Source organism: Engraulis encrasicolus, chromosome 3, assembly GCF_034702125.1.
Source record: "Engraulis encrasicolus isolate BLACKSEA-1 chromosome 3, IST_EnEncr_1.0, whole genome shotgun sequence".
Classification (NCBI taxonomy): Eukaryota; Metazoa; Chordata; class Actinopteri; order Clupeiformes; family Engraulidae; genus Engraulis; species Engraulis encrasicolus.
Genome location: NC_085859.1, coordinates 6,281,116 through 6,296,057, shown reverse-complemented (window position 1 = coordinate 6,296,057; position 14,942 = coordinate 6,281,116). Strand labels below are relative to the sequence as shown.

At 41.8% G+C, this 14,942-nt stretch overlaps 1 protein-coding gene across 1 annotated transcript in view; it reads left to right on the top strand.

Moving 5' to 3' along the window:
• Nucleotides 1-3,675: 3,675 nt before the first annotated feature.
• LOC134445611 (zinc finger protein 271-like) overlaps nucleotides 3,676-14,942 on the top strand; it is a 24,852-nt gene continuing 13,585 nt past the window's right edge. Inside the window, exons 1-5 of the mRNA XM_063194658.1 lie at nucleotides 3,676-3,806; nucleotides 8,598-8,894; nucleotides 9,654-9,769; nucleotides 9,954-10,602; nucleotides 14,853-14,857. Coding sequence (XP_063050728.1) covers nucleotides 8,606-8,894; nucleotides 9,654-9,769; nucleotides 9,954-10,602; nucleotides 14,853-14,857 — 1,059 coding nt within the window. The 5' untranslated portion in view covers nucleotides 3,676-3,806; nucleotides 8,598-8,605. The remainder of the gene's footprint in view (nucleotides 3,807-8,597; nucleotides 8,895-9,653; nucleotides 9,770-9,953; nucleotides 10,603-14,852; nucleotides 14,858-14,942) is intronic.

Sequence of the window (14,942 nt, the reverse complement as noted above, 5' to 3'; positions counted from 1 at the left end):
TTCAATGTTTGTCTTCTAATTTGTCTCTATTTTTTATCTAATTTTATCACAGGGAGATAAAAAGTGTTTTTTGGAAATAAGAGGACATTCAAAAATTATGTTTGTTTGTATCATTGTCATCGGTATCGGTTAATATCGGTTATCGGCCAAAACGGCAATATCAATATCGGATATCGGTATCGGCCGAAATTTTTGACATCGTGCATCCCTAGCCTCCAGGAAATCCAGTCATGCTGCTTTCAGGCCGGCCAGAACTTTGCTGATGCTCATTCCTGCATCGGGCTCAGAGAAAGGCTCACAGTCATGCCATGTTGTAGGGCAGCACTACTAAAGGAACAGACCACCCTTTTTTGATTTCCACATATTTGCAGTATTTATAAGCATTATTCATGAATGTGCATATCATTTTCGTCTGTGTTTGCATTGTCCCGTTTAACAGTATAGCCAAATTAGGCATAGTAATGCAAGTCTGTGGCACAAAATAAAATATCATCAAATGTACTTATAAACCATTTTAAAATGAAGGTAAAATTCACCAGAGTGAATTTTAAGGCAATTTTAATTCTGTCCAGTGATCACTTGTGCAGCACGATTAATTGTGATCTCGTTATCAGGATTTAATAGAGGTTGCCAAGACATGTGACCAAATGCAACGCCTTTTGCCCTCCTCGTGGCAAATCAATTTCTGGCTTTTGTCAGATAGTAGATAATAGTCTAAGTCGGGGTATGCCAATCCTAGCTGTATAAACAGCTTGTCAGATAGTAGCCTGGGTCTGCCAATCCAATTGGTGTAAACAAGAAAAAACAGACATAAAAGTAAATTTGGTGAGGGCAGTGACGTTACGTCTCTATAGTGACAATGGGGCACCTAATGTCGCATTACCCGGCGGTAGGAGCTTCCCAATAAGCAACCAGGAGGCAGCGACCTCCCACTTGAAAGTGTTCCAACTAGCAAGTCAAACTTGAACTATTTCATTCACTGTGCATCCATGCAGTGCACTGTCATAGCTGTGTTGACGTCACGATTTCGAAGTCGGGGTAGGCCTACTTCAATTTGGCCCAAGATTGCGACTTGAACACTCCGCTTCAACAGGCGTTCCAATGCATTTCAGCATGTAGGAGGTCAGAAATATCCCATCTCCCACCCTCGGGGAATGCACCATTAGTCATGCCGTTCTACTTCCGTTCGGGGCTGAAACTCGCAACATTTTGAATGGGAGTAAATGGAGCGAGTCAAGCTAAATCCTGATTCCGTTCGGCATGTGCTCTGGATTTCACATATTGCAGTGAATTTTAAAGGTTTGGATTGGCGTCTTAAGGCCAATCATTTTCGGCGGGCAAGAAAGATTATTTTAGTTTTTTGCGCTAAACTGGGTAGCCTGAGAGACTCCAACGGGCGCCGGCCTCACGTATTTGACGTGAACTGAGGCTGTCAAAGTGCACCGGCAGCCCTACTGCTGCACTGTGGCTGAAGTGGCAGCACGTTACCGCAGAAATACACCAGCGGCGATCTGAGCGAGTCGCGCGACGGAAGTAATTGACTTTGTATTGAGTCAAGAGACAAAAGAGATTCTGGAGACTAGAGCGATTTGCGCGACGAGCGCGACAGTTTGAAGTTGAAATCTTTTCAACTTTCTATGACGCGGTTCGGCGACATGCCGCGACAGCCAATGACTGTATAGAGGTCAGTGACCACAGCCAATGGGAATGCTTGAATGCTTTGCCTTCTGCCTGTACGGACATACTCTAGTCTCCTCAATCTCTCGTATCGCTTGCTGCTACACTCTGTCGCTTGAATCGCGTCGCCGCTGGTGTATCTCTGCGGTTAGACATGCGACCCCCAACCCTACTGCTGCACTGTGGCTGAAGTGGCAGCACGTTAGACATGCGACTTCTGTTGTGTCGTCCAAATAATTACATATTTTTGCCTGCACTCAACTCACAAATCACTTGACAAGTGAAGTCGTCAATCACATCATTGGTTATCATTAATTCTGAGGTACGGCATATGTGCGATATGGGGGGAATGCGATGTGGATCGTGGAATAGATTTTATCAGTCCATTACAGCCCAGTCAACAGTTTTGACTTTCTCAGCCCCATGAGCAGCCTGGAAGGGGCAGAGACTTATCCCATAGTGACCTGCCTTTGAGCATCTTCCAAGCTTGAACATGCTGATAGGCTGGTGTTTCAGGCCAAAAATCTGTTGGCCCATCTAAGTTCCATGCTATTGCCTTTTACATAATTATTGCAATTCAGTTTTATTTTGTTGGTTGTTTTGTGATTTTTAATAAAATTTTACCAAAAAAATCAGTTGTGTTTCGTTGTTCAATAATCGTGATTAGTTATCTTGGTTTTGAGCCAAATAATCGTGATTATCCTTTTCCCCATAATCGTGCTGCCCTACAGAGCTGTGCACTACAGTGCATGTGACAGCTAGTGCGGGGCGATATATTGCAAAAATAAGGTTTTTGAAGGTTTCGTTTGGATTTTCTAATTGGAGGGTTTTTTTGTATGTACTGCAAACCCCATAGTCTTCAAATCCACCTGTTTCCAATTTTTTTGTTTGGATTAGGCCTACTTTGAATTTTTCAAAGATGCTGTGTATGACAACTTGTCTTTCCCCCAAAACATGCCTACAGGGTTACTGACTTCTGAATATCCGGAGATGGCTAAAGCTACTACAGCCAACTGTATTTAAAGGGACACTGTGTGAGATTTTTAGTTGTTTATTTCCAGAATTCATGCATGCCTTTTTCATGAATACTTACCACCACCATCAAATTCTAAGTATTCATTATGACTGGGAAAATTGCACTTTTCATACATGAAAAGGGGGATCTTCTCCATGGTCCGTCATTTTGAATTTCCAAAAATAGCCATTTTTAGCTGCAAAAATGACTCTACTTGGACCATACTAGAAAATATTTGTTTATTACTTAGAAAACTTTCATGTAAATATCAAATTTGGCAATTGGCAGCCCAGTTTCAATGAGCAGCATAGTTGCAGTACCCTTTTTGACCATTTCCTGCACAGTGTCCCTTTAACCAAATATAATGTGAGTGACATGAGCAATTATTTCAACATCATCTTGTTTTTCAGCAACATTATCTTGATAGAGGCAGAGGACAAGTAAACCTTATACTGTACAATGATATTTAAAGCCTTCCTACAAACGCGCAACACATATATAATAATATAGTTTATAATAAAGAATATTCAGTTAAAACAAAAAAGAAACATTGATTGATTTGTTTATTTATCACAGAATTATTCATACTTCTTGCCTTTTTGCCTAGCCCTAGGGGTACATCCCAATATGTCACCTTGCCTCCTCCACTTGTGCTTGTCTCCTCGTCCCGCCTCCTGGTCCCTCCTCCGTGGAGAAAACAATAAAGTTTCCCAGCTGTCAGCCTCGCCACAACAACTTTTGAGGGACTGTTTTTCATTCACCATCCCAATTGCAAATGAGAAAAAGACTTTACAATTGAGCTTTTGCAAGATGTTGAAATATGATGCTGTCGTCAGTGATGTCATCATGACGAGAAGCAAGTGGAGGAGGCAAGGTCGCATATTAAAACGCAATCTAGATCGTGCGACTTTTGTTTTGAAATGATGTTAGTTGTTGATGCCACATCCGATTCAAACGTCTAAATCCGCTTGCTTCACGCTGCCTGTGCAGGCGTGAAACTTCCGCAGTAGGAGAGAAAGAAGTTTATTTTGCCTTTTTCTTCCAGCCTTCCCGGAGCCCTGCTTGATTTGTTAGCCTACAGATATATAGAGCTAAGCGACGAAAAAGACAGCCGGTAAGACCGTAAAAGCACGTCAATCACAGCTTCATATTTTGTGTCACTTGTTGCATTGTGCGCGCTGACCAGTGAGCGAGATGCTGGCAGAAAAATACAGGTTTAAGTGATTCACCCTACAGTGCAGTGTTTGGTCATTGACAGTGCAAATTGCTTCATTTTGCGATTTAAGTGGCTATTCGTTTGTTGACACCATTAAGTTTAATGAATGATGACAGCCATATTGTTGACATTGGACATTTGCGCTGACGTTGGTTTGACAGACTGATGGCAGACAGAATGTCTGTTTTGTCTGTAACCTTGCATTCTAGAACACTAAGCAGTATTCCGATGGGAGTCAGACACTTCCCACCTCCAAATATTGGACGCCCATGTAAAATGAATTACACGGAGGATCTAAACAGAGATCTGTTCATGCTTTGAGAACAAGCTAAGCTAAGGAGCTAATGTAAACAAAGCGATGTCAAACTCGGAGCTCCGCTGGCTGTAGTGTAGAACTAGGGTCATTCTACGCCTAACCTCCGAACCCCGCCGCCTCTCCCAAAGGGGGTTCGCATTTCACGCATTTTTCAATTTTGCTCTCAACAGTTTTGTTATTTGGAACTATTCTGTCAACTGATTTGAACATAGCTAGGTAGGCTCAAACACGTTCATATTGTGAGGAGCCCTACACTATTCAATATGGGTATGGCAGTAGGTAAAGTGTGACTGAGTGAGTCAAGGGCTCAAGTTGTAGGGGGATGAGGGGGGATGCTATCCCCCCAACAATGAAAATGGTCTTAAATCATCCCCCTCAATGAAAAATGGTCAAACATCATCCCCCTCTAAAACATGCCTCTCTTCTTCACATATTGTGTTAAAATTGCACTTTTTAACAAGTACATTTTCAAAAATTTCTCGGGGGAGAATTCCCCAAACCCCCAATAATCACATTCAATCTCTGACCATATCCCCCCTGCTTTGATTTTACAATTTGACCACTGACAGAGTCGCCAGGGCCATGTAGGGGGCCCACACACAGTGCGACTTAAGTAGGCCTACTAGATACAGTGCCCTCCATAATTATTGGCACCCCTGGTTGAGATGTGTTAAAAGCCTTAAAATAAATTCAGTGTTTATTGCAGAAGAATACTGTCACACTGAAAATTGTAGGAAAATGTAGCCTTCAACTCAAATGAATTGTAAGAAAATAAAAAAATCCCTGACTAAAAAATAATTATTTTTCATTAAATCACCTGTTCCACAATTATTGGCACCCTTAACAATTCCCAGGAAATAAATATAATTGAAGCATTTCTGTCATTTCTACAGTAGTTTACACAGTTTACCAGAGTATGTAGGAACATTTAATTAGTAATTCATCACTTCCTGTTTCCCTGGGGTATAAATATGACGTGACACCGAGGCCATTTCTCTTATCCACTCTTAAACATGGGAAAGACAAAGGAACACAGCATACAAGTGAGGCAGATGTGCGTCGACCTTCACAGGTCAGGCAGAGGCTACAAGAAGATTGCCACTCAACTGCAGCTGCCCATATCCACTGTGAGAGGAATAATTAAGAAGTTCAAAACAACTGGAACAGTGGTAAACAAGCCTGGACGAGGACCCAAGTTTATTTCGCCACCACGCACAGTGAGGAGGATGGTAAGAGAAATCAAAAGATCTCCAAAGCTCACTGTTACAGAATTACACCAAATGGTAGCATCCTGGGGTCACAAAGTCTCCAAATCAACCATCAGGTGCTGTCTACACGCCAACAAGCTGTTTGGGAGGCATGCACGGAGAAAACCTTTCCTCACTCACAATCATAAACGCAAGCGTCTGGAGTTCGCCAAGCGGTATTGGGGCTTCAACTGGGAACGTGTGCTTTGGTCAGATGAGACCAAGATTGAGCTTTTTGGCAACAAACACTCTAAGTGGTTCTGGCGTACCACGAAAGATGCGCATGCTGAAAAGCACCTCATACCCACTGTGAAGTATGGGGGTGGGTCAGTGATGCTATGGGGCTGTTTCGCTTCCAAAGGCCCTGGGAACCTTGTTAGGGTGCATGGCATCATGAATGCTTGGCATCATGAATGCTTTGAAATACCATTTTAAATCAAAATCTGTTGCCCTCTGCCCGAAAGCTGAAGCTGGGTCGTCACTGGGTCTTTCAGCAAGACAATGACCCTAAACATATGGCCAAATCTACACAGAAATGGTTCACCAGACACAAAATCAAGCTCCTCCCATGGCCATCTCAGTCCCCTGACCTCAACCCAATTGAGAACCTGTGGGGTGAGCTGAAGAGGAGAGTACAGAGGAGAGGACCCAGGTCTCTGGATGATTTAGAGAGATTCTGTAAAGAGGAATGGCTGAAGATCCCTCTTTCTGTCTTTTCCCATCTTGTGAAACATTATAGGAGAAGATTAGGTGCTGTTTTGTTGGCAAAAGGGGGTTGTACAAAATATTAACACCAGGGGTGCTAATAATTGTGACACACATTATTTGATGTCAAATAATTATTTCTTTATGTGGGATTTTTTCCCCACTGAATAAATGCACTTGTATTGAAGGTTGGATTTTTCTCTTTTTTTCCATTAAGGTCCCATATTATTTAGAAAAAAAATAAAATATTTGGAAGCTAAAAAACACATCTCAACCAGGGGTGCCAATAATTATGGAGGGCACTGTATATAGCTGGGGGGTCCATTTCAGCTGATTTCAGTAGGCCTACTAGATATAGCTGGGGGGTCCATTGGAGCTGATTTAAGTAGGCCTACTGGATATATAGATGGGGGGTAGCCTGATAAACCAGACTAAATGTGGATGTCTAATTTAGTCTGGCCTCGATGCATAATACATCCTAAGATTGTTGATGAGAACAACCTTCCCTCAAAACCCTGCCCGCTTTGATTCAAAACACATCTTTGCGTTGTAATTGGTTTGCCAGATTCATGGCATTCTGGCTTCATTGAATCATTATGCGTGGCCAGACCCACCCGTAGACAAAACATTTTGCCGTTCAGCGGGTGGCGCTGGTTCACCAGGCTAGGCTGGGGGGTCCATTGGAGCTGATTGTACACACTACAGGGCCCACAATTTGCTGCCATCCCTGTTGGTGCTGATGGCACACGAGGTCCCGTTTTCCTTCCTTCGTCCTCATTGAAAATCCCAGTTGACCTTTATTAATCTCTACATCATTCATTATTTTATTTTTGTATTAGCCTCAACTTTGCATGCTGTTAAGGGTACACTGTGCAGGAAATGGTCAAAAAAGGTACTGCAACTATGCTGCTCATTGAAGCTGGGCTGGCTAGGGCTGCTCGATATTGGAAAAAATCAATATCACAATATTTTCTGCAAATATTGATATCACGATATTTTAAGCGATATATATGAAATTCCCAACCCCCGCCATTATTATCGTAGTGGAGTAGCACACATAATGTCTTTCTAGTATCTAGTGTTTTCTAGTAGCATAATGTCTAATTAGTCTGCGTGAATGTAGACTTGAGGAGAGCGCGAGACTCGAGAGGCGTCTATTTTTCTCGCCATAGAGCTGGTTCTGATGTACCACCCCTGCGTTTTGCTTAATCCCTTGGCTGCCATACTGCACCGTAGCGTTGCAAATGACAAATGACAAAATATCACGATATATGAATTTTGATATTGATATCACGATATATGATGAATATTGATATCGCGATATAAATACGATATATTGCACAGCCCTAGGGTTGGCTATTGCCAAATTTGATCTTTACATGAAAATGTACTGAGTAATAAACAGATATTTTCTAGTATGATCCAAGTAGAGTCATTTTTGCAGCTAATAATTGCTATTTTTGGAAATTCAAAATGGCGGACCATGGAGAAGATCCTCCTTTTCATGTATGAAAAGTGCAATTTTTCCAGTCATAATGAATACTTAGAATTTGATGGTGGTGGTAAGTACTATTCGTGAAAAAGGTGACATTAGTGAGTGGGCAGCATGAATTCTGGAATTAAACAACTAAAAATCTCACACAGTGTCCCTTTAAGGGTACATATGCTAGGCTCATTTTGTCATTGTGAATGATATCTTTGCTTTCCATGGTTAGGTCCCTCTGGCGTGTTACTTATAACTCCTAGACTTTCATGCACCAAGTTTCAAGTTTTTTTTATATGATGATTCCCCAAAGCGACTGCGCACAGCGATTTGCTGTCCTACTGAAGACATACTTGCGTGATCATCAGCACAACAAAACATTACATTTTATGCTAACAAAACCCCTGAGTATTATTTTTTTAACACCACCATGTTGCCCGCATATCAGTGCAGGTCAATATGAGTTCAGTGTCCTCCAGCTGCCGGGTCAACCAAATCATAATTCTAAAATGGCATTATCAATTGGACTACTAACCAATGAAAGCAAAGATATCAGTCACGATGACAAATTAAGCCTTGCACAACAGCATGCAAAGCTGATGCTTTAAAAAAAAAAAAATGATGGAGAGATCAATAAAGGCCAACTGGGATTTTCAATGAGGACTAAATCATAATTCTAAAATGGCATTATCAATTGGACTCCCTTCCAGTTTGATGTTAAATCTATGAAATGGAAAAAAGGCATATTTCATTGTACAATGTGTCAAACTACTTCATTTTCATTAATGCTGTATAAAAGCAACATTAATCCACAATTTCTCAGTACACCTCACTACTTCAATTACCTCATTTGTTATTATTGACTCATTAGAAAATGCACATAAAAGGTTGTCTATACGCATTTATTGTGAGAAAGTAATACTCTTCTCTACTTGCAGATGAAGCGATGGATGAGACATCTGAGTTGGTCCTCAAGAGCATTAAAACAGAAGAGGACGAGTCATGTACTGCTCCTGATCCAGGGTTTCTGAAGATCATCGTTATCAAGGAAGAAGTAGAAGAGGAGGAGGAAGAAGGAGAAAGAGATGGAGACGGAGGAGGAGGAGGAGAAGAAGAAGAAGAAGAGGAGGAGGAGGAGGAGGAGGCATCAAGCGTTCCTGTCGCACGGCATCAGAGGATGATAATGATGATCAATGAAGAAGGAGAGGAAGAGGAGATGGAGTACAGCAAAGAGGGTGAGTGCAGGAAAGATCAAGATGGTAGAGCCTCTATTTGTGCATCATTTTCCTGTTTATGTTAACATTACATTCCTCCAAAACAAAAGCCTATGGCAGAAAAGTGGAAGGCTGTGATGAGCTCTCCAAGGTTATTGTATTATTATCCAGTTTGCTAGACTTAAAGGACCAGTTCAGTCAATTTCAACATGCAGTTGTAATGCTCACACTACCCTGGACTTGTCAGTGCCTGAGATTTTTTTTTCTTCTTCTGCAGCCGTTTCCGAGATCCTGGTCATTGTAATGGGGGCAGCTCTTTGTTTACATTTCAAAAAAACATTTTTATTTATTCCCAAAAACATCCAAAAGGTTATAAAACATCAGAAGACAACTAGCAAACAGCAGTACCTTTTGGGAAAATATTTGGACTTGGGCTATGTTTCATTTTCTTTTAAATGTAAACAAACGCTGAGCCCATTAGAATTGCTCATATCTCAGAAAGGGCTGAGCCGAAAAATGTGACATCACTGTGTACTGACAAGGCAAGGGTAGCTTGAGCAATACAACAGCATATTGAAATTGACTGAACTGGTCCTTTAAGAAGCTGTACTGAATGAAACAATCATAAAAGCCTGATAACATTAAGCTTCTTCTTACTTTCTGGATTGACATTACGCACCAAGCCATACGTAGGCGTGGGTATGCCACCTTTACCTGCTTAACCATCTTAAAATCAGTTCATCTTTAGCATTGTACAGTAATGTCTCATTTATGTTGCAGGGGATTTTAAAAGTCTCCAGTCCAATGGAAGCCAAACCGGAGAGGGAAAAGGACGGCGGACGAAAGGAGTGCGTCATCAAAACAAGCCCTCACTGCAGTGCTCTGTGTGTGGAAAGGTGGGTGTGGTTGGACCGGGGGTTGGGGTGCAACTTTTTGTATATGTGTTTTTGTCTATTTGTGTTTTTTTATTCAGTGAGACCAAAGGCAATTTCCGTGCTGGCATGACAATTAAGTCTCTTCTATTTTAATCTGTTCTGTTCTATTCTATTCTATTCTATTCTATTCTATTCTATTCTAAAGAGCTTCACCTGCCAGAGCCGCTTCAAGAGACACCAGCTGGGTCACACGGGGGAGAAACCATTTCAGTGCTCTCACTGCGGCAAGAGCTTCAACCAGAAGTCTACTCTGAAAAATCACGAGGCCATCCACTCGGGAGAAAAGCCATTTGAGTGCTCTCAGTGTGGGAAAGCATTCAGCGTGATTGGCAATCTGAAGGCACACCAGCGCACTCATTCAGAGGAAAGACCGTGTCAGTGCCCAGTGTGTGGAAAGAGCTTTCGGGATACTGCACACCTCAACAGACACCAGATGGTTCACGCAGAGGAGAAGCCATTTCAGTGCTCTCAATGTGGAAAGGGTTTTAGTGACAAAAGCACTCTGAAGAAACATCAGATGATTCATTCAGGGGAGAAGCCATTTCAGTGCTCTGAATGTGGAAAGAGTTTTGGCGTTAAGAACAAACTGGACATACACATGAGGACTCATACAGGGGAAAAACCATTTCCGTGCTCACAGTGCGGACGGAACTTTGGTCACATGGGCGACCTCAGAAAACACCAGAAACTCCATACAGGGGAAAAGCCGTTTGAGTGTTCTTACTGTGGGAAGACTTTTGCCATAATTAATTATCTCAAATCTCACGAAAGGGTTCACACAGGGGAAAAGCCTTGTCAGTGCTCTCTATGTGGGAAGGGCTTTGCTCAAATGAGCAGTCTAAAGAGGCATGAAATAAAGATCCATTCTGGAGACGCACAGTAGTCCAGGAGCCATGGGGTTAAATCCAGAATAGTGCGGAAGCCACGGGGTTGAACCCTGAGTTCTCTTTGCTTTTAGGAAGTTTAAAATTGAGGAGGGTGTCTGGTGAGATCCATATCCACAAATAAGGGGAAAAAAAATGTAAAAAATAATAATTGTGATAATGCTTCTAATAATATGGTCTCAACATCCCCAAGAAAATGCAAAAAATGAACTTCATGCCAAATTTTGGCTTCCTAACTGCAATGTTCTCAAATACTGTTTTCAGGCCAACCTTTGCTATTTTGTTCGTTCTTAAGACCAACGTTGTAACCAAGGTCTTGAGTTGGTCTTAAGTTGTTCTTAAATTGGTCTTGCGTCTAAAGACCAACTGAAGACCAACTCAAGAGCAACTTACGACCAACTCAAGACCGACTTAAGACGGTTAGCAACGACAAGAATCGAGAAAGGGACCCCAGAAAGGTGCCGTGTCTGTTCCCACACCAGTTTCTGTTTATTCGGTACTAAAGTGCCGACCTGCGAACCACCGAGTTAATACCGGAACTTTTACGCACATGACTGTGTGTTACCCAGATCAACCTGCTGACATCCACGTTCTCATCATGGTTTGTGGAGAAAAAACAAGTATTTTGTTCACATTGCGAACCAACTTTCTGTTTTTTTCTGGATTACGTGTGGGAACGGGCACCGGCTCTGCTCTCAGTCAGCCTGCATGAGGCTCAAGTGGACAGAGCTGTGGTTTCTGTGCCCACCAGACAATCATTCCGAAGAACATACGGCTCCTCACTGGGTACATATTTGGTTGTTTTCACAATCTTAAGACGCCAGATATCAAAATGTTGATATGATACAACATTCATGTTGCTGTTCGACATGGAATTTTTCCATAACACTAAACTCTCTTGCTTACTTTTTACATGGCATAATGGCACTGTACTTTTGTGTGTTTTAGTATTTGACTTATGTAATGTAATATTCACTTAATCATGATGCTGATTAAATTGGAAATGAGATTTTATTGCCTGAACTTCATAATGTCTGGAATGTGCTTGCTTACATGTCGTGCATATACAGTTATGCTCGAAAATGGAGCTACATTCCCCACTTTTCTTGCTTTGAAATAGAATGTGCAGTGATTGTGCAGTGTCCCAAATGCATTTTTACTCATGTAAGTACAACGTACAGGAATTTTGACATTTTACTCACTTTTGTAAAGGCACTGCTATTATTTTGAGCATAACTCTACATATTTTATGTGATGTCCATCTTATGTGGCTCTCAGTAACGCAAGCTTATATCCCTCGTACAATATGGCAACCAAGATGAAACATTCTACACTTAAAGGGACACTGTGTGAGATTTTTAGTTGTTTATTTCCAGAATTCATGCTACCCATTCACTAATGTTACCTTTTTCATGAATACTTACCACCACCATCAAATTCTAAATATTCATTATGACTGGAAAAATTGCACTTTTCATACATGAAAAGGGGGATCTTCTCCATGGTCCGCCATTTTGAATATCCTGAAATAGCCATTTTTAGCTGCAAAAATGACTGTACTTGGGCCATACTAGAAAATATTAGTTTATTACTTAGTAAACTTTCATGAAAAGATCAAATTTGGCAATAGGCAATCCAGTTTCAATGATCAGCATAGTTGCAGTACCTTTTTTGACCATTTCATGCACAGTGTCCCTTTAACAATAACACAAAGGAGCAATTATGGGATTCTTTCTAATATGCGGTCTCCCGTCCTCCCTTTCTCACTCGCCGGCTCGTGATGATGTCATTGACGACAGAAATGTATTTCAATAGCTTATCTCACAAAAATGCAATTCTAATGGAATTTTCTCATTTGCAATTGGGATGGTGAATGAAGAATAGTCCCCCAAAAGTTGTTTTGGCTAGGCTGACAGCAGAGAAAAAAGTTCTTGTTTTCTCCACGGAGACGCCGCATCAGCGAAACGTGAGGCCTCTAGCACAGGCCAAGGACGGGAGTCCACATATTGGAAAGAGCCCGTGGTCCTCTAAATATGTAGGTGCTGCGTTCATCAATCAATTCCTTGTCAGACCCCTCTTAAAGGGACAGTTTGGTCAATTTCAACATGCAGTTGTATTGCTCACGCTACCCTTGACTTGTCAGTACCCGGCTCAGCCCTTTCCGAGATATGAGCAATTCTAATGGGGGCAGCGTTTGTTTACATTTTTAAAAAATGAAACATAGGCCAACTCCAAATATTTTCCCAAAAGGTACTGCTGTTTGCTAGTTGTCTGCTGATGTTTTATAACCTTTTGGATGTTTTTGGGAATAAATAAAAATGTTTTTTTGAAATGTAAACAAAGAGCTGCTCCCATTACAATGACCAGGATCTCGGAAACGGCTGAAGAAGAAGAAAAAAAATCTCAGGTACTGACAAGTCCAGGGTAGTGTGAGCATTACAACTGCATGTTGAAATTGACCAAACTGTCCCTTTAAAGGGGCTTTGCAGCGCATGGACATGCGACTAAGAACCTTACGTCACAAAAATGTTGTTTCAGTTGATGCTGTCTCGTCTGAACATCTGGATAAAGACATTCAGTGACGCACTGTTTTAAGCACATTCCATACCTGGCCAAATCTTCAATTAACTAAATAAATTGAGACCATTACCCAACATAACCAATAGCCTATGTTGTATAACAAGTCATGTGATATTTCTGGCTAAGTTTCTGCCAAGATGTGAGATTTCATGCCAGGGATTTCGCATTGTACCCGAATAGAGAATGCTGTTATCTCAGCTCTTTTTGCCACCCAGCATTGTTGGCGCATGCGCAGCTTTGCGCACAGCATGTTTACAAGATTCGCCTATAGATTGGTTAATAATAGCTAAGACTTTTTTTTAAAGTTGTGGCAATTTGTTGTGAATGTTAATTTTTTGGAATCTCGCTTGGGGCCCCAGCTTATCCTAGAATCGCCTCTGATAGTAAGATTTTAACAACTGCCTTTTTTCATTATTATTATTAACTTGGAATTATAATTTCAGAGCTGTTGTTACGATGATATACAGTAATTCTAGAGCTATGGTCTGGCTTGGTCTACATTGCCTGCCATAGCAGAGAAGAGGAGAAAAATATATTGTAAAAGGCAGATGAAAGTAAAGCTGTTTTTAAACTGAAACTGTTGATACTGTTGTGACGGTTCTTTGGACAGGAGGTTGGCTCCAGTATTTTGCAGCATAATGACTAAATGCCATTTCACCCTGTCTGGATTTGACCCTTGGCACAACCAGTAGAGGACAGTCTGAAGACCTAAGACATCTATTAGCATGATTAGATGACCTTGTTTCGACCTTGCGGACTTCAGATATGTCATCCATCCCCTGCCAGGAACTTAAAAACAAATTGTTCAGCTTCAGGGTGATTGTGCACAAACCCAAGCCACAAGCAAATGTAATGTGACAGATGATGAAACAGCTTTGAGTGTTAAAATAATCAGCTGGGTTCCATAAGACACTACGCAGGAGCTTCTCTTTCTTCTCCTATTCTCCCTTTCTTGGTCTCTCTCTCTCTCTCTCTCTCTCTCTCTCTCTCTCTCTCTCTCTCTCTCCTTCCATCTCTCTTTGTGTGTGTGTGTGTGTGTGTGAGCACATTACGCAAATGTTCACACATTCAACCCCAGCAGTACCTGAGAGAGCACCCAGGTGCGTCGAGCGACCTGCTCGTTGTAGGTCGGGTTAATGAATCACAATAAAAATAGATTTGTTTACGTTTTCAAAATGTTAGCCCCACTGCCCTGGTTATGCTGTATTGATTAAAATGTACACGTGTGCAGTTTTGGCCCACGCAGGAGAGCAGGGGTGGACTGGGAGGAAAAAAAAAAAAAAACAGCTCCGGCATTTTTTGCCCTTAACCAGGCCCTCACACAACCCTCTGCTTGTCTACAATAGCCTCAGACGACTTTGTTGGCAACGGTTGATGTTGACAAAGCATGTGAGTGAGAACTTGTTGTCACGATGTGGGTGGTATTAAATACAGCGCATTTAAAGTTGGCCACAAATATGCACGAGACGATGAGCTCGCACCAGTTTGATCTACTAACACACCACGTGTGAGGAGTGGGGGGACAGGCAGTGAGGAGGAGCTGAAGTGGGGAGCAGTGCAAACTTGTGTAGGGGTGTGAGACAAGGTGCATATACACGCGTGAGTGAGTTGAAGACCAACCAGTTCATGGGAGCGTGACCTCGGAGACGGTCTGCAGACGAGCATCGACG